General features: G+C 40.1%; 1 protein-coding gene across 1 annotated transcript in view; it reads left to right on the forward strand.

The window, feature by feature from the left end:
• Positions 1-20539, forward strand: part of emc2.L (ER membrane protein complex subunit 2 L homeolog) — a 50179-nt gene that overhangs the window by 13119 nt on the left and 16521 nt on the right. Inside the window, exons 4-9 of the mRNA XM_018266428.2 lie at positions 4706-4770; positions 9303-9388; positions 12067-12124; positions 17406-17491; positions 17666-17725; positions 19276-19357. Of these exons, the coding sequence (XP_018121917.1) occupies positions 4706-4770; positions 9303-9388; positions 12067-12124; positions 17406-17491; positions 17666-17725; positions 19276-19357 (437 nt within the window). The remainder of the gene's footprint in view (positions 1-4705; positions 4771-9302; positions 9389-12066; positions 12125-17405; positions 17492-17665; positions 17726-19275; positions 19358-20539) is intronic.

A 20539-nucleotide genomic window follows, 5' to 3' on the forward strand; every position in this document is an offset into this window, starting at 1 on the left:
TAACTTGACCTTTCATAAATAACCCCCTAAAAGTTAACTCAAAGGTGAGCAACATCTTTAATATAAAGTTATATTCATTACTGTAGATTTTTTTCCCAGGCATGTGCCACCCAGCATTACTTCATATAAGTGATTACAGTGGGGGTTAAAAGCTTTTGTATTAGGCATGTCTGTACTTCTATAGATGACTCTATGATAGGAAGGTTAATTGTCGAATTAGAAAACATCCCAATGCTTTGGACATGGCAGGTTAGCCATAATGTTGATTAAAGGAGAACTAAACCCTAAAATGAATGTGACTACAAATACCATATTTTATATACAGAACTTATTGCACCAGCCTAAAGTTTCAGCTTGTCAATAGCAGCAATGATCGAGGACTTCAAACTTGTCACAGGGGGTCACCATCTTGGAAAGTGTCTGTGACACTCACATGCTCAGTGGGCTCTGAGCAGCTGTTGAGAAGCTAAGCTTAGGGCTCGTCACTAATTATCCAGCAGAAAATGAGGTTGGTCTGTAAAATAAACTGATGCTACAGGGCTGATTATTAAATTCTAATACCAATTGCACTGGTTTCTGTGCTGCCATGAAGTAATTATCTGTATTAATTACTAATCAGCCTTATATTGTGACATTTCTATTCTATGTGTACTGTATATTGTGAGTGGGTCCCTAAGCTCAGTAAGTGACAGCAGCACAGAGCATGTGCAGTGAATCAGCAGAAAAGAAGATGGGGAGCTACTGGGGCATCTTTGGAGACACAGATCCCAACTGCTAAAGGGCTGTGGTTGCCTTGGGCTGGTACAGAAGCACAAAACATAATGTACAGCATTTCTAGCTACTTCTTTAGTTAAGCTTTAGTTCTCCTTTAAGACACAGACACTTATTTGATATGGTTATTTGGCCATTACCATAGTTGTGATTGTTGAACTAGTATTCAAAAAAGAAGTGTCCTTCCATCGTCTTTGTGCTTTACCAAGGCCAGCAAGATATTTTGCAATTTAAAGATGTATTATTGCCTGACATGAGGTCTCTCTCCCACTGTATTAAATAAATCTCTAAAGGCATTAAGTCTATTCCTTTCTTGCCTCACTGTAAGCTTGAGCACAGAAGTATTTATCTGTGTATTTATAAAGCGCTGCTAGGGAATGCAGATGTGAGCAGTATATTTATAATACAGACAGGGGAGTTAGATGTTTTCATTGACCCACCTGTACTTGTTCTCACTTGATCTGTAGATAAAAAAAACGGTGCTTCTATGACTGTGTGTGAAGCATTAGGTGTTCTACCATTGTACTGCCACATCAGTCTTTCATTTCAATTTACATGAAATATAAATAAGTACCTTTCAATCCCAACTAGAAACATCTGCACTATCTCACATACACCGACTAATGCTGATCAGTACGGGTCCCTTTTTTAATAAACTAACAAAACCACCATCACCACCGTTCATCTGTCAAGAGTTGAAACCAAGGCACAAAAATTAGTTAATTCACTCTTTGTACGAGTTCAGCAGTTTTGCCTCTACCCCCCAATGCCTGGAATATGGTAAGATTCACAGTACAGATATCCAGAACTGTTAACCTTACTGATTGGGGGTTTTGCGCATAACGGATCTTTCTGTAATCTGCATCTTCAAACCTTAAGGGGGTTATTTACTAAACTCCGAATACCTGAAATCTGAAAAATTCTGGATTTTTTTTTTATAAAATCAGACTTTTTTTTTAAAAAAAAAATCAAGAATTTTTCAGAATTTATTAAACCGCGAGGGCTAAAAAGCCCGAATATAAAACCACGGCATCTCAAACCTGTCGAGGTTGCATAAAAGTCAAAGGGAAAACTCGTGGAAAATTCAAGAAAAAATCGTGTAAATCTGAGCTTTTCCCGCAAAGCAAATTTTCGGGTAAATGTATTAATAAATAAGTGTTAAAAACCCGATCAGAGTTTGTAGCAGTTGATATTGAAACCTTGATAAATAACCCCCTAGGTCTACTATAAAATCATGTAAACATTAAATAAACCCAATAGGCTGGTTTTGCTTCCAATAAGGATTCTTTATATTTTAGTTGATCTCAAGTACAGGTATGGGACCTGTTATCCAGACTGCTCGGGACCTGGGGCTTTCCAGATAACAGATCTTTCTGTAGTTGGATCTTCATAACTTAAATCTACTAGAAAATCATGTAAACATTAAATTAACCCAATAGGCTGGTTTTGCTTCCAATAAGGATTAATTATATCTTAGTTGGGATCAAGTACAAGCAAATGATTTATTATTACACAGAAAAAGGAAATCTTTTTTAAAAATTGGTTTGATTATAATGGAGTCTATGGGAGACGGCCATTCCGTAATTCGGAACTTTCTGGATAACAGTTTCCTGATAATGGATCCCATACCTGTACAAGGTACTGGTTTATTATTACAGAGAAAAAGAAAAGAATTTCATAATTTGATTATGGAGTCTAAGTGACCTCACGTATCAAAGATATTTAGGCTAAAGGTGGCCATAGATGCAAAGATCCGCTCGTTTGGCGATGTTGCCAAACGAGCGGATCTTTCCCCGATATGCCATTAACAGGCAGGGGGTAATCTGATTGTTCGGCCGTATGGCCGAACGATCAGATTACGATGTGCCATGAGCTCCGGCGGGATCGGTCGGGTCAAAATCAAACCTGACCGATCGACCAAACGACCGATCTCCGCCGGGCGAAAGATGTCGGCACACGCCACACACAATCCGAAAATCGTACGAATCATCGATTCGTACGATAGGATCTGTGTGTCTATGGCCACCTTAAGGCTCTACAGTCAGATATGAATCTAAGTCCTGAAGTGTAACATTGTTGAGCAATGAGCAGTAATAATGCATAACAGAAGCAAGATTATATATTGTATATTTATATAAAAAATTACCCTAGAAACAATTTTGTATCCCCAAGTAAACCCCTGGTAATGAGGAGCTGAACTCGGGACTGCTCCAACACAGATTTTTTTTATTGATTGGTTTTTGATTATAGGAATTCCGTAGAAAGGTAAAGGCTTAAATGAAGTATGACATCCATTCCCAGGAGTGCTGTTTGCATACGCAGATTAACTTTTCCTTGGATTAGCTTGTCCCTATGTTATTGAGTTTTTTGTGGCCCTGTAGGTCGCACATTATTATCTGTTGAAATCTGATTTAAAGGGATTCTGTCATGATTTTTATGGTGTAGTTTTTAAATTACACTTTTTACACTGCAAACAATTCACTCTACCATATACAATTTCATTCCTGAACCAATAAGTGTAATTTTTTTTTTTTAATATCGGTGTGTAGGTGACATCTCAGGTCATGTTGCCTGGTCATGTGCTTTCAGACTTTCCTTTAGGATGGAACTGCTTTCTGGCAGGCTGTTGTTTCTCCTACTTAAAGGGATACTGTCACATGACCAGGGGCAGCTGGGAAATTGACAAAATCTCTAGCCCCATGTCAGATTTCAAAATTGAATATAAAAAATTCTGTTTGCTCTTTTGAGAAATGGATTTCAGTGCAGAATTCTGCTGGAGCAGCACTATTAACTGATTCATTTTGAAAAAAAACTTCCCATGACATTATCCCTTTAACTAAATGTGTCGCTTTTTTTTTACTACTGAGTGCTGTTCTTAGATCGACCAGGAAGCTCTTATCTTGCGTTAGGGAGCTGCTATCTGGTTACCTTCCCATTGTTCTGTTGTTAGGCTGCTGTGTGGAAAGGGAGGGGTGATATTACTCCAACTTGCAGTAAAGAGTGATTGATGTTTATCAGAGCACAAGTCACATCACTGGGGGCTCCTGGCAAACTGACAATATGTCTAGCCTCATGTCCAATTTCAAAATTAAAAATCAAAACATCAATTTGCTCTTTTGAAAAACATATTTCATTGCAGAAGTCTGCTGGAGCAGCACTATTAACTGATTTGTTTGGAAAAATTTTTTTTCCTATTACAGCATGCCTTTAAAGTCTCCTGTTCTGCCTTTTGCAGGAAAAGCATGTTCTTGGTTAATAGGAAACCCAGGAGAATCATCCACTGCCTTCTGAACCTAAATTATTTTCATATTTGGTAGCCACAAAAGTTGTCCTCACCATTCCTTAGAGCAATCTTTCAATGATGGATGATTAAAAAAACAGTAGCTAAACCGATATAGATGAAAACCAGTGCAGGAAATCACCCACCAAGTGTATGTCATCAGCCTCTCTCAGGATTTCTGGCAGTGATTTCAGGCCAGAAATCTGTTCTTGGTAACTGAAATTAAGGGTTAAATGGGGAAAATTTCGGTTTTTTGGTTAGTATGTCCAATACGAAAAAACCATTGTGACCCTTATCCATCATGGTCTACTTTATACCAAGATTGAAGGTAGTAAAAAGTGGCTGTTATGGTGACGGTAGGTACTTTTTTGTGTTGTAAAGAGTATGAACTCCATGAATCCTCTGCAATAGAAAGTGAGACTGCTGTTTAGGTTTATGTTTTTTTGGTGTTGCTTAAGGCACATTTTTCTGGATCTTATAAGTTGGATATTTATCTGTTCGAGGCTGTCGACAGAAAGCAAACGTAAGCGATCACGGCAAATCTTTTATAAGAAGTTTAATATATTATCCTGCTGTACGTTAATAGAAAACATAAATGCAAGATTAAATTTCATTTTTTTATTCAATTCTACTTTTTCTTGTGTCTCTGAACAGTTTGGATCATTTATGAACAAGTGATGATTGCAGCCCTGGACTGCGGTAGAGATGACATAGCAATGGTATGTTTTCAGCTTTGTTACCCCCCGCTCCCTACAATGCACAACATGGTTTGTAGAAGAACTAAAGCACCCAGCGGCACTTAGAGCTCCAGAATCGAGTTTCTTTTGTATCTTTTTTAGGGGCGGGCATGCATGAATGTTCTACTACCAGTCTCCATCCCTTTAGCAAAGAGTGGAGCTTTATTGGGGGAGGAGGGACTGAGGTACGGAAGCCCGCTGTGCCCAGCTCCTCACATGAGGAAGGGCGAGAGGAAATGCTTACCATAAACAAAAATGCAGCTTGCTCTAGGCTTTCACACTCAGTGCCAGGACCGGTAGGGCCCACTAGAGCCAAGACCCCCTGGGTTTTTTCCCGGTGTCCCGATGGCCCAGTCCAACCCTGGTTTGCTGAGTTAAAGGGGATGCACAAAAAGCTGTATAATAAAAGTCCTTTTCAAATTAAACATGAAATCCAATTTCTATTTTTTATTAAAGCATTCATAGCTGTTGTAAGCTCATTTAAAAATCCCAGCTGTCAATCAAATATTGGCTGCCCCTCCTCTATGCCTTAGGCATAGAGGCGGGGGCAGACAATTACTTTCACTTTCCATTCAGCTCTTCCTAGATGTCACTGCTCTCCCCACATTCCCCTATTACCTTCACCATTTAATTGTGTAGCCAGGGCATGGGTATGGAGATCGGGTCCCCTATTCTGGTGCACAAACAAGATTCTGAGATGATGCAAGGCTTGTCTTAATAACAGTGTCCACAAAATGGCTCCTGCCTCCTTGCTATAATTATGAATTCCCAGACTGAAGGAAACAAGAATAAAATAATTTGTATAGTGTAATTAAAGTTAATTTTGCTTGACTAATTTGATAAAATAGGATTTTGAATAATTTTTTTGGGTGACGGGTCCCCTTTAATTAATGCATAGAAACCAGTATCTGTATCTTAATTAATTCATAATCTGCCCTGTAGCATCAGCTTCTATAACGTAACTGCACTTTTTTCCGTTTTAAAAATTTCCAAAGACTCGTAAGCTAAGCTTGTTGACAGAATCATGGAGCACAGTGAGCTTTAAAGGCCTGGCTCCTAGTAACATAATAACAGTAAGTTAGGTTGAAAAAAAGACACACGTCCATCAAGTTCAACCTTAACTTTTATTTTAACCTGCCTAACTGCCAGTTGATCCAGAGGAAGGCAAAAAAACCCCCATCTGAAGCCTCTCCAATTTGCCTCAAAGGGGAAAAAATTCCTTCCTGACTCCAAAATGGCAATCGGACTAGTCACTGGATCAACTTGTACTATGAGCTATTTCCCATAACCCTGTATTCACTCACTTGCTAAACATCATCCAACCCCTTCTTAAAGCTATCTAATGTATCAGCCTGTACCACTGATTCAGGGAGCCAATTCCACATCTGCCTACAAAAGCTCTGGCTGGTACAGTACATCCAGAATCTAAGATTCAACATTTTGATTTAATTTTTAGTAGACTGTATATAATAAATAAAGGGGAGGGTTAATACAAATGGAGAGATACCTAGATATGCATAACATAACAAGAAAGGTAAAATCAAGCAGTTCTTGAGTTCCATTTCATTTACAGGGACTTTTAATTTGCACATCAAATGTTCATGTCAAGGTAACATGCAACTAATATACATATTAATGCTGTATAATATACATATTAATGGGCCTCATTTATAAACACTGGGCAAATTTGCACCTGGGCAGTCACGCATAGCAACCAATCCGTGATGAACTTTTTTTTTTTTTAGCCAGCTGCAGGTTGAACAGTGAAAGCAAACCTCTGATTGGTTGCCAGGGGTTACTGCCCAGGTGCAAATTTGCCCAATGTTTATTAGGGATGCACCGAATTCAGGATTCGGCCTTTTTCAGCAGGATTCGGCCGAATCCTTCTGGCCGAACCGAATCCGAATTTGCATATGCAAATTAAGGGTGGGCGGGGAATCACGTGACTTGTCACAAAACAAGGAAGTAAAAATATTTTCCCCTTCCCACCCCTAATTTGCATATGCAAACATTAGGGATGCACCGAATCCACTATTTTGGATTCGGCCGAACCCCCGAATCCTTTGTGAAAGATTCGGACGAAGATTCAGTTCAGTATTCAGTATTCGGCCAAATCTTTCACAAAGGATTTGGGGGTTCGGCCGAATCCAAAATAGTGGATTCGGTGCATCCCTAATGTTTATAAATGACCCCCACTGTATAATTTTAAATATTGTGCTCAGGTGATAAAGTAAAAGATGAAAGCTGGATGTACAATCCAGTATATTCCACCCACAGCCTCCAAATTTTTAAAAGGACCTGACCTTGATTCAACTAACCATATTCTTGTTAGGCTTTAGTTATCTCAGATATAGTGATTTATGCCTTTTAATGCATATATGTAATAACCAGACTGGGATATCTATAATCTGATTTGCTCTGGTATAAATGAAAGCATTGCCAGTGTTCTTGCGCACAAATTCTTGTTCAAATGCGTCTGGTTGGTTCATGCACATTCATCAGACTCTTACTCACGCACAGCAATGTTTTTTGTTCTGCGTCCAAGGCTATCATAGATCTGCTTTAGCTAAAGTCAATTCCAAACTTCTGTTTCTGAAAAATCAAGGACGCATCATGAAATGGAAGGGTGTGAAACCCCTACTGAATAATCAGATTTTCTGAGAAATAAAAGCTCTGGCAGCAGCTACATGTTAGCAGATGCTCATTAAATGGGAACTAAATCCCTCTTATTTTAACCCCTCCGAACTTGTCGTACAAACAGACTTTGTAACATTTATTTTTAATCACGTCAGGTTTGAGTTTGTATGTGGGATTAACTTGTGAATCCCTAAGGTGAAGATGGGCCTGGATTGGCTTGATCTGTGTATCCACTGAAGCCGTGAAGTCCCTATGTTGTTAGTTTTAGGTCATATTTTCGGGTGAAAAAGTCCAAAGCGGTTAAGTTCACTTTTTCAGTAACCGAAGATAGCGGAGTAAATTCCCCCAGGTCAGGCAAAGCAGATACCATTAGAGAGAAGGGGCAGTAGGTTTAAGATTATTATAAGGAAAAGTAACACCAAAAAATGAAAGTGTTTTAAAGGAATGACAATATAATGCACTGGTAAAACTGGTGTGTTTGCTTCACAGACACAACTATAGTTCATATAAACAAGCTGCTGTGTAGCCATGGGGGCAGCCATTCAAGCACAGGATACACAGTAGATAACAGATAAGTGCAGACGAATCCCATTGTATACTACAGATCTTATCTGTTATCTCCTGTGTATTCTGTGCCTTTTCTCCCTTTTCAGCTTTGAATGGCTGTCCCCATGGCTACACAGCAGCTTCTTTATAAATGCTAATAATGTTTCTGAAGCAAATACACAAGATGTACCAGTGCAGCGCAATAGTACATTACATGTTCATTACTTTAAAACACAATATTTTTCGGTATTATGTTCCTTTAATTTACATAGTGCCTTTAAATGCCACAGCTCTTAACAGAGAATATTCATCATTCACATCAGCCCCTGTCCCAGACTGCAATGTACAGTCTGCAGTAGTTTATGTACTTTTTTTGGTTCAAGTCCCCCTTGTTCAGGGTTCCTCTAAGCATTGGTGTAGCCCTTTTCATTCCATATCAATTTATCAAATTGGGCTTTACGCTTGAGCCTTCAGGTGTATCTAAGCAAGCAAGTAAACACTGTCCCAAAATCTTTTTGTCCCTCCTACCACTTCTTCAAGCCCCACCCAAGGTGGGGACACCCAATGGATTAAAGGAGAATTCAACCTTTAATTAAAAAAAAAAACCCCTTCCCCCTACCCTGGGTAGACCCTCCTCCCCCCAGCCTACCTGCCCCCCCCCCCGGGGCGAACACCCCTAATTTTTTACTGACCCCTCCGTGCAGATTCTGGCCTCAGAGTTCACGGCAGTCATCTTGTTCTCCGGTAATCTTCGTGTCTTGATGGCATTTTTGGCGCATGAGCAGTTGGAGTAAATTTCTGGTCCCAAAACGCTGCACATGCGTCGAAAGTCAAAAAAATTTCCGAAAATGTTTTTATTTTTAAATTTACTCCAACTGCACATGCGCCGAAACTTCAGAAGAAAGAAGATGGCTGCCGTGAACTCCGAGGCCAGAATCTGCATGGAGGGGTGAGTAAAAAATTAGGGGAGGGGGGGAGTTAGGCTGGGGGTAGGGGGGTTGAATTCTCCTTTAAGGTCCCTTTCGCATTCACACACACTATGGTCCGTTTTATCAGGACCCACCTGAATTTTTTTGGCACGTGTGAGTAAATCCATGCAGACATGGAAAGAATATACACACTCCTCAACATAACTCAATGGGATTAAACCTTGGACAAATTGGACACCAAATCTGTGAGGCTGTGATGATAGCAATTGCACCGCCGCAGAGCCCAGGATTCACGAATCCATTCTGATATTACTATTTACTCCGATTATTATGAAGAAAATTTTATATTTTCTTCAGTGCACCACATCTCTGTTAATTATTGGTTTTTTTTTCTTTATACAGTCTTGTCTTCAGGAACTAAGAAGGCAATTTCCTGGCAGCCACAGGGTGAAAAGGCTAACTGGCCTGAGATTTGAAGCTATGGAAAGGTAACCGTATTAAATCCCAAGGCAAATAGATGTGGTAGATGAGATTAGTATGTATACTTGTACATTTTTTCTTTTTTGATTTTTTTGACACTGAGAGAGGTCACGCATTAAATAAGACTTTTGTTGCCAAATAGAATAAAATTAATATATAGTTCTTCTTATAAACCGGAGATGTCCAATTCATGAGGCTGTATCTGCTGAGTGATACATATTCAGGGCCATCATGTAGGGCAACATGCCTAGTGTTGCCTGCTCCCATATACTGAACTGGAGTGCAACACTGCCCATTCCACTAGGTAGATCCACTGAAAAAAATGTCCAGCATTAGTCATGAGCTAGTGTGTTTTTTTTTTGAGTACTGAACCATTACAGAATTAAAGGAGAAGGAAAGTCATCCTGCATTTGGGGGACCCCCAAGTGATTGTATTGACTTACCTGAAACCCCAGGCCGGTGCTCCTATCAGCATGCGCAGTAGAACGAAAAGCCGAACTCGCCTATTTCGTTCAACTGCACATGTGTTTGCCCCGGGAAATTTGAAGCAAGAAGAGTAGCGCTCCGTGGTACTCATTGGTATAACCCCGGCCGGTGCAGTTTTCTGCACTGGCCCGGGGTTTCAGGTAAGTCAATATAATCACTTGGGGGTGCCTAACATTTGGCACCCCCAAGTGCAGAATGACTTTCCTTCTCCTTTAAAGTCATTTATTTGGCCAGGCCCTTATAAGGGGTGGTTCACCTTTTAATTAACGTGTGGTAAGATGTAGACATTCATATCCTAAGGGCCCCCAGATCTAAGATGCCGACAGATTAAGTCGGCAGTTTATTGGGCAGTGTATGGGGCCCTCACTCAGGCTTCCCCAATCGATATCTGCCCGAAAGTCTTCCAGATGTCCATTGTGCGATTTAAAAATTCCATCGGATCGAAACCTGCATCAGTTTGTTGATGCGGTCCTCGATCCGACCGCTCTTGTTCTCCTTGTTGTGATCCAATTGTTGGGCTCTAGGGCCAAGGATCGGATCAACCCAATATTGCCCACCTCATGGTGGGCATAGTGAGGGGAAATCTGCTTGTTTGGCGACCTTGACAAACGAGTGGATCTCATTATGTATGACCAGCTTAAGACTATTTGCAATTGGCTTTCATTTTGTATTGTTTTTTGACTTAGGTTGTTGTTCAGCAGCTCTCAGATGTTGAATTTCAGCAGCTGTCTGGTTGCTAGTGTCTAGTCTACCCTAACATCTAGGCAGTGGTTTAAATGAGAGAGAAGATGAGTGGGAGAGGGCCTGTCTAGAATGATAAGTAATAATAACAATAACAAATTCATTTAGAATCAAATTAATTTTCACACACAATAGTTACTTAACCAGGACAGTAGGCACAAGACAATATGGAGCAGGCTAACATGAAAGGCATTGGGGTTATGTAATAGAATGCACTAAGTTTTCCCAGCAGTTACCCATATCAACCAATAGGATGTTTGTTTTAAAACAGCTGACCCGTAAATGCTACCTGCTGATTGGTTGCTGTGGGTTACTGCTCCTGGGCAAACTTAAGGTGGCCATACACGGGCCGATAAAAGCTGCCGACAGATCGAGTCGGCAGCTTATTGGCCCGTGTATGGGGGCCCCCGACGGGCTTCCCTGATCGAGATCTGGCCGAAAGTCGGCCAGATCGCGATCGGATGGGACTAAAAATCCTGTTGGATCTCGGCCACATCTGTTCGTTGATGCGGTCCCGCGATCCGACCACCAGTCTGCGTTCGCTAGGATCCGATCGTTGGGCCCTATGTCCCATGATCGGATCAGCCCGATATTGCCCACCTCAAGGTGGGCATATCGGAGGGAGATCCGCTCGTTTGGCGACATCGCCAAACGAGCGGATCTCTCCATGTATGGCCACCTTTAGTGCCTTTTATTACATAAACCCCCATTGAACCTTGTATATATTGTCTACCACTCCAAGTATATGTTCTCCATATGCATTCATGATTTTGGTCTGAATTGATTTGAAGCAGTGCAACAATTTTTCAGTATCCCACACCTCCCAACATTACCAATTTAAAAATGTGTCCATTGTAGACCAGGTTGTGCCCAGCATTTACCCCCAATTCATCCCAAATGTTACCCACTTCCTGTCCATTTCCTATCCAGACGTACTGAATATACAGTAGTGGTTGTAAATATGATATGCAGTTTATTGTTGCCCAAAACTTTTATTCTCTGCATATTTTCATAACTTTTGGTAGATTGGACATAGGCCTAAAAGGTTGTTTAGGCAAGGAAAGGAAAAATACAGGCTAGCAGTTGGAGGCTGACTGGCATTTATAGTAGTAATATAATTCTATTTACTAGCCACTATGAGCTGCAGCTCCAGGCATCTTGTTCCATAAGCAATGTCTTATTAGATCTGTATATGTATTTTCCGACCAAAGGTTAAAAATAACATTGCGTTGCTACTGTTTTATTGAGGGTATAGCAAGTGCAGCCTACTAACCAGAGCCAAATGATATCAAGTCTTTGCCCACATAGTAATCCTATACAACTCTTCCCCCAAGGAAAGTTTCTTTGCTTAGCAGAATAGAACTCTATTCATACTGAAAAGTAAGCATTGTTTAATCAAATGTGCATTTTCTGGAACTAATTTTCCAAAAGTGGTTTTTACTTTCTCTTTTTGGAACAGGTACGATGATGCGCTCCAGATATATGACAGAATATTACAAGACGATCCAACTAACACAGTAAGTAGAAGACTGTGCCTGTAGTAGGTAATTCGAGAGAAGTAGCCCGAGAATACGCTTGGCTAGCAAAATATTGGTTCAGTTCATGCTAGCTCTCCCTTTGGGAAATGCTCTTCTTCTCAATTATTTTTTTTATGCACAGTTTTGCCTGCATGTGAAATATTAAGGAAGAATGATTAGTGGTCCACAACTTAATTTAGACACATTGTTGAAAGGGGTGGTTCACCTTTAAGTTAGCTTTTAGTATGTTGTAGAATGGCCAGTGCTTAGTAACTTTTCAATTGGCCTTCGTTATTTATTTTTTATAGTTTTTAAATGATTTGCCTTCTTCTTCTGACTCTTTCCAGCTTCCAAATGGGGGTCACTGACTCCATCTAAAAACAATTGCTCCATAAGACTACAAATGTATTGTTATTGCTGCTTTTTATTACTGATTTTATTCAGGCCGTATCCTATTCATATTCCAGTCTGATACAAATCAGTGCATGGTTGCTAGGGTATTTGGATCCTAGCAGCCAGACTGCTGAAATTACAAACTGGAGAGCTGTTGAAGAAAAAGCTAAATAACTCAAAAACCACAAATAATAAAAAATGAAAACCAATTGCAATTTTTCTCAGAATATCACTCTCTGCATCAAACTAAGGGGGTTATTTATCAAAGTCTGAATTTATCTTAATATTTTCTGCTACAAACTCCGCGTGTGAGAAATGATCAGATGGCATGTTCACTTATTTATGTCCTGGCGAATAGCCCTGGTGGAAAAATGAATCGATTCTATTTAAAATATAAAAGGAACATGTCAGATGTAGGAACTTCATTGGCTGTATGGATATTTCTTACAAGGGGCTGTTTCACGCTTCGTTGGCTGCTCCAGATTTTTAAAAATGATTTTCTTTTTCTCTGTAATAATAAACCAGTAGCTTGTACTAGATCCAAACTAAGATATAATTAATCCTTATTGGAAGCAAAACCAGCTTTTGGGTTTATTTAATGATTACAAGATTTTCTAGTAGATTTAAGGTATGAAGATTCAAATTACAGAAAGATCCCTTATCAGGAAAACCCCAGTTCCTGGGCATTCTGGTTAACAGGTCCCATACCTGTACTGTTTTATTATCACAGAGAAAAAGGAAAACAGAATACCTTTAGTCTACTAGAAATCATTTATACATGAAATAAACCCAATAGGCTGGTTTTGCTTCCAATAAGGATTAATTATTATCTTAGTTGGGATCAAGTGCAAGCTACTGTTTTATTATTACTCAGAAAAAGGAAATCATTTTTTTTAAAAAATGGGATTATTTGGATAAAATGGGAGATGGCCTTTCTGTAATTTGGAGCTTTCTGGATAACGGGTTTCCGGATAACGGATGCCATACCTGTACCTTGTACATGATCCAAATTAAGATAAAATTAATCCATATTGGAAGCAAAACCATCCTATTGGGTTTATTTAATAATTACATGATTTTCTACTAGACTTAAGGCATTATTTTCTTGTAGGGTGACACAGATGGCATGGGATACCAACAGGGAATCTGTAGTGAAGTCTCAAAAAAACAATTGAAAGAAATCGGGGTAAGGGAGCCCATTATTTGGGGTACCCGGATAATAAGTATATCACAATAAAGATGGCCATAGACGTAGATATCCGCTTGTTTGGAGTTGTCATCAAACGAGCAGAACTCTCCTCGAAATTCGCACATTGAAGTGGACGATATTGAGCTGATCCAATCGTGAGCCCTTGGGCTCCTAGGATCCGATATGGGTGGTCAGATTGCGGGACAGCATAGATGCACAGATGCGGCCGCGATCCAATGGAATTTTTTAATCTGCCCGATTGAGATCTGCCCAAACTTTTGGGCAGATATCGATCGGGGAAGCCCGTCGGATGGCCCCACACATGGGCCAATAAGCTGCCGACTCAGTCTATCTGCACCTTTTGTAGGCCTGTGTATGGGGGCCTTAAGTCACCTAAGGGTCTCAAACCTTGTGTTTGCCTATTAAGCTGTTCACTTGTTAGTGTTTTTTGGACAAAGGGCAGCTTTGTATCAGACCGTTTACATGCCTCACTGCCCCTCTTTGCCAACATGGGGATGGCAACACAAGGGGTGACATCCAGAAGACTAGAGAATATTTGCAGAATAGGGCTGGTGTGTGTAGCAAGGATATATATATATATATATATATATATATATATATATATATATATATATATATATATATATATATATATATATAGCAAGAATTCAGTTTTAGTTGCCCTTTAAAAAAAATGTTTTTCTTTTAAATGTCAATTTTACTTACAAGTTTGTTTTCACTCCTCAAAAAAAGTTTTTAAAAACAAAAAAAAAAAAAAAACACCGCCCTGGAGCCAGCTCTTGGCTTTCTAGCCTAGTTTTCACCCGAGCTTGGCTAGGTTTAATGTTTTCTAGGAGAAAACCTAAACAGAAACGTTTGATAAATTGTCAGGTACTGAAATTGTTTATATATCATCTACCTGCTAATTATTTCCATATGCACATGTGGCTGCTGCGAGGAGAAAATCGTCTCTGGATCTTAAGCAGGACTTTTGCCGAGTTTATTTTGGCAAATACCACAGACTATCACTTTTTCTCATATGTTTGCTGACACATGGACTTGCTTAAATGACAGTATAAAGCAAAAAAAAATAAAAAAAATACCCAAAAAAACGAGGGGGACCGTAAGGCGGCCAAATCTCCTTGCTTTGGCTCAGTTCTCCTAACACTTCCTCGTTTGTGTACAGCTGTTTAACCCTTGCAGTGCTGGGGGAGACCCGGTGGAATCTGAGCTGCAATGTGCTTGGATCTAGGAACACGTTGGATCTTTTAACTCACAACAAGGATCGTTCAGTCCACCGATTATATTCAGATACATTGTTTTAATCCCTCAGCAATAATGTTGAAAAAAATTGTCCGTCGATCAAGGCTTTGACAAGTCATAACACTTAAAGGGGTTGCTCACTTTTGAGTTAACTTATAGTATGATGTAGAGAGTGATAGTCTGAGACAATTTGCAATTGGTTTTCATTTTTTATTATTTGTGGTTATTTAGCTTTTTATTCAGTAGCTCTACAGTTTGCATTTTAAGCATTCTGGTAGCTAGGGTCCAAATTCCACTAGCAAACATGCATTGATTTGAATAAGAGACTGGAATATGAATAGGAGAGGCCTGAATAGAAATGAGTAATATAAAGTAGCAATAACATTACATTTGTAGCCTTACAGAGCATTTGTTTTTTAGATGGGGTCAGTGACCCCCCATTTAAAAGCTGGCAAAAATCAGAAGAAGGCAAATAATTCAAAAGCGATTAAAAAATAAATAAAAAAAAAGACAAGTTGAAAAGTTGCTTAGACTTGGCCATACTAAAAGTTGAACCACCCCTTTAAGTAAACCTATCATAACCTGTACCCTGCTGGAAGGATAGATAACACATAAATGTATTCACATTAAAGGGCACCTGTTGGGTAAAAATGTTATCCCCAACCAAAGGTGTGGGCTAATAGAGCCGGTATTCCGGTTGGAGATAACAGCGCTACACTACCCGCACCGGGAGGAAGCTCTTGGAGCGAGCAGCCATGTCTGGTCACTCGCATGCGCGTAACGAGCAATTCGTGGCACATTTTCATTATGCGCATGCGAGTGAATGGACATGGCTGCTCGCATCAAGAGCTTCCTGCTGGTGCGGGTAGCATAGCGCTGGCGGGGCATTTTTTTTAAAAAAAAAATGAATGTAGGCTCTATTAGCCGCACCTTTGGTTGGGGATAACATTTTTACCCAACAGGTGCCCTTTAAGGACAGGGTCATATTAGGTAGCTTGATTATATGGTTCCATATAGCACCTGGAGGAGGTCTAGAACTGGGTACTTAGTACTGGTATGGGACCTGTTATCCAGAATGCTCAGGACCTGGGGCTTTCCTGATAACTAATATTTCCCTAATTTGGATCTTCATGCATTAAAGGAACAGTTACACCAAAAAATGAAAGTGTTTTTTTAAAGTAATGAAAATATCATGTACAGTGTTTCTGAAGCAAACACAGCAGTTTAACCAGTGCAGAGCAACACTGCATTATATTTTTATTTCTTTAATACACTTTCATTACTGTTCATTTAAAGGGAAAGTATACCCCCAAATTAATACTTAAGCAACAGATAGTTTATATCATATTAAGTGGCATATTAAAGAATCTCACCAAACTGTTATATATATTAAGTAAATATTGGCCTTTTACATCTTTTGCCTTGAACAACCATTATGTGATGGTCTGTGTGCTGCCTCAGAGATCACCTGACCAGAAATACTGCAGTTCTAATTGTAACAGGAAGAAGTGTGGAAGCAAAAGACAGAACTTTTGCCCAATGGCACATATTACTAAAAAAGTATTTTATTATGAATATGGTTTATTTACATGAAGCAGGGTTTTACATATGAGCTGTTTCATGCAATATATTGTTCAGGGGGTATAGTTTTCCTTTACTTTCTACTAGAAAACCATGTTAACATTAAATAAACCCAAGTTTTGCTTCCAATAAGGATTAATTATATCTTAGTTGGGATCAAGTACAAGCTACTGTTTTATTATTACAGAGAAAAAGGGAATCGTTTTCAAAAGATTTGAATAAAATCTAGTCTATGGGAGACGGCCTTTCCGTAATTCTGAGCTTTCTGGATAACTGATTCCATATCTGTATTTGAGTTTTTTTGTCATCCCGACGTAGGAAAATCAACCCAGCTTCATATTCTAAGTGTGTACTCCCTAAAATAAGAGCAAATCTGAGTAAATCCATCGTATGTTAACTGGGGAAAGTTTGTAGAGATCCTCACATTTGGTTTACATAGCAAGTTTAGCCAAGCGTGGTGTAACTGTGATGAGAGTTTAGCTCTCGAGTGCCGAAATCACCCCTTTCCCTTGAACATATCCAGAGATTATAGACATGACAGGAAGCAGAGATACAACTCTGAATGGGATTTGAGGATTAGCCTCCCCTGCTGGTGTGTAATTACAACACCGGGCTCTTTGGATGAAGTGATGCATACAGTGAAAGAAAGGCCCACGTAATGTCATTGTAAGAGGTACTTTGCATTGCTTCCATGGAACACCGTAGGGTATGTTTATGTACTCCAATCAAACAGTGGCCACGCAATGGAATTCCTCTGGCATTGAGATAATAATTTGCACAGCCAAATTACCTTCTTTAGAAATAAAACCTTCGGGAATTACCAGCACCTAATCCTCTATTAATGTCACCCTCCAGGCAGCAAGAAAGAGAAAGATTGCCATTCGGAAAGCCCAGGGTAGAAACTCGGAGGCCATCCGAGAGCTGAATGAGTATTTGGAGCAGTGAGTGTTTTTTTTTTTTTTTACAAGGGGATTTTGTTTTCCCCCATTCTGATATATATTTTTAATTAAAATGGAATTTGCATTTGATTTAGCTTTTTGCTTCCAAGCTGTTCCCGTATTCTTTCCCACCCCACCTTGTTCTTCTCCTCAAGTACTTTCCCCTTATCCTTTCAGATTTGTTGGTGACCAAGAAGCTTGGCACGAACTCGCAGAGCTTTACATCAACGAACTTGAGTAAGTTATTAAAACCCTGTTCCACAATGAAGCTTCTTGTGCTAGAGACACTCCATGCCCGTTGGCCAAAATGTTTGCATCAGTCATCCCATTGTGAATTATTTTCATAACTACGTTTTTAGTTTTGACATCATAAAGGGTTACTGGGTTATTTTTGGGGTGATCTTTGTTTCGCTTCCTAAACAACTTGATCACGGAGGATAACATTTTAGAAATGAAAATTCAGTTATCCTAAAAGGGATTTCTAGACAAAGGTTGGGGGGGGGGTTTGTTTAATCCAGACAAGACTTTTTGTTGCCATGGTACAAAGCCTGGGGCAGTCAGGAATTCTGAATGGAATAAGAACATTCTTATTGGATACTTAATGTTTTTGTTGGGCGTTTTATTGCTCTAGTGACAGGAGGAAATCCCAGTGTGAAAGGATTAAGCACAAGCTTTGGTGCACTTTTAGTAAGATCACGGCATTCATTCCATCTTCCTTCTAAAGCAGAGTGCGAGGCATTTGATCATCTTTTCGTTATACTGCCCCTCCAAAATTATATCATAGTTTCCTTCCTCCCCTGTCCATTGGGGATGTGTGGTAATGGCTGAAACTGGGATTTGCTTTTAAAGTCAGTGTATTTTGTGCCCCCAGTATCTTAGGGTTGGCAAATTCCCTTTGCCAAAACACCCTATTTTCAAAACTTGTACAGTAGTGATGTGTGGGTCGGTTAAAACCCTGGACCCGCCCTCCCACAACCTGCGCCTGCCCGCATCCGATTTCTTTTTATAGACCTGTGCAGCCCGCCGATAACATCACAAAAGGGGCGTGGCTAGCAGGCTCATGGCTATAAAGCCGGAAGTCAGAAGCCGATATTTGAAAGTGGCCACGAAGAAGAGTGCGAGGTTGGCCCGAACCCGCCCGACCCGCGGGTATCGAGCCGGCCCGCACATCACTATTGTACAGGTATGGGACCTGTTATCCACAATGCTCAGGACCTGGGGTTTTCCAGATAACGGATCTTTCTGTAATTTAAAGTAGAAAATAATGAAAACATTAAATAAACCCAATAGGCTGGTTTTGCTTCCACTAAGAATTTATTATATCTTAGTTTGGCTCAAGTACAAGGTACTACATTATTACTACAGAGAAAAAGGAAATCATTTTTAAAAATTTCGATTATTTGAATAAAACGGAGTCTATGGGAGACGGCTATTTCATAATTCGAGCTTTCCGGATAACAGGTTTCCGGATTACGGATCCCATACTTGTACACCCGACCCTTAATAAGTGGGGCTAGGAAGCTTTATAGGAGAAACGGAAAGAATCCCTGTAATGTGCTCCTATCCAGCACCCAGATATCACCGTCACAATCCCCTGTACTAAATGCAGTGAATGGAAAAAGTGGATTGTAAGTATTGTAAATCGGGTATATTTTTCCTCTTTGTTATAGGTTATTGCACTTTTTTTTTGTTTTATTAAATCATTGCATTTAATTCAATGTAGCAATGTTCTCTCCGTGCTCTTCTAGGAACCAGCATTTAATAGTTCTGCTTTCATTTCCCTCTAGCTATGCCAAAGCTGCTTTTTGTTTGGAAGAACTCATACTGACTAATCCACACAACCACTTCTATTACCAGCAGTTTGCTGAAGTGAGTACACGGGGCTGTGCGGGGAATCTGGTTCAACGTATCTGCCGGACAGTAGTATGAAAAGATTGAAGATTTTTAATTTTTTTTAAAGATAAAAAAAAAAGCCTCTGTCTGTCCACTGTTCCAATGTATACATACACCTTAATTTTTGGCTTCAAAAATTCATTTTCCCCCTTAGGCTGAAACCTTCCACCCCACCTTTACCTTGTTCCATGTTGAAGTGAAGGATTATAAGGAGAACCATATATTGATCTCCTTGTGTGTATTACTAGCCTGTAGTGTCAGTGAGATTTTAGGACTTACCCACAGGAATGTCACCATCTGCTTGAAAATTGCCCTGGGAACCACCAGCTGAGCTTTGCTCCTCACTAACACTAATAGGGCCACACTGGGTAACTAGAGCCAAGGCCATTTGCACATGGATAACCAAGTTTTGGAAGCTATACTCTTAAAGGAGTGATTCACCTTTAAAGGAGAAGCAAACCCTAAAGTAAAAAACCCTTACCCTACACCCCCCCCCAGCCTAGCTGCTATCCTGGGCAAATGGCCTTAATTCTTTACTTACCTCTCGGTGCAGATTCTGTCCGCTGGCACCATCTTCTTCTCTTCGGGAAGTAAGTGCCGTATCGGCGCATGCACAGTTGGAGCAATTTTCTGTTTCGCGACAACTGCACATGCGCCGAAACTCACAGAAATTGCCGAAGCGGCTGAAGATCGCACCCGTGAACTCCGCTGGACAGATCTGCACCGAGGGGTAAGTAAAGGATTATAGGCATTTGCCCGGATAGCAGCTAGGTTGAGGCAGTGTCGGACTGGCCAACTGGGATACCAGGAAAACTCCCGGTGGGTTCAGTGGGCCTCTTGCTTCTAACCATTTGGCCTATTTCATGGTCATTCCCTATTTCATGATGAGAACAAAGAGGCTTAATAATGGAAGAGTATCGTTTGTAGCAAAAAAGAGACTAGGAAAATAAAGAGGTTGAGTGAGAAGAGCAGGTATAGTAGTTTGGAAAGTGGGCCCTCAGCCTAAGCTTTTCTGGTGGGCCCCTGGCATCCCAGTCCAAACTTTAGGGTTTGCTTCTCCTTTAAAGGGGTGGTTCACCTTTATGGTAAATTTTATTATGTTATAGAACGGCCAGTTGGTGCATGTTTGCTAGGGTAATTTGTCCCCTAGTTACCAGA

This window comes from Xenopus laevis, chromosome 6L (genome assembly GCF_017654675.1).
Source record: "Xenopus laevis strain J_2021 chromosome 6L, Xenopus_laevis_v10.1, whole genome shotgun sequence".
NCBI lineage: Eukaryota > Metazoa > Chordata > Amphibia > Anura > Pipidae > Xenopus > Xenopus laevis.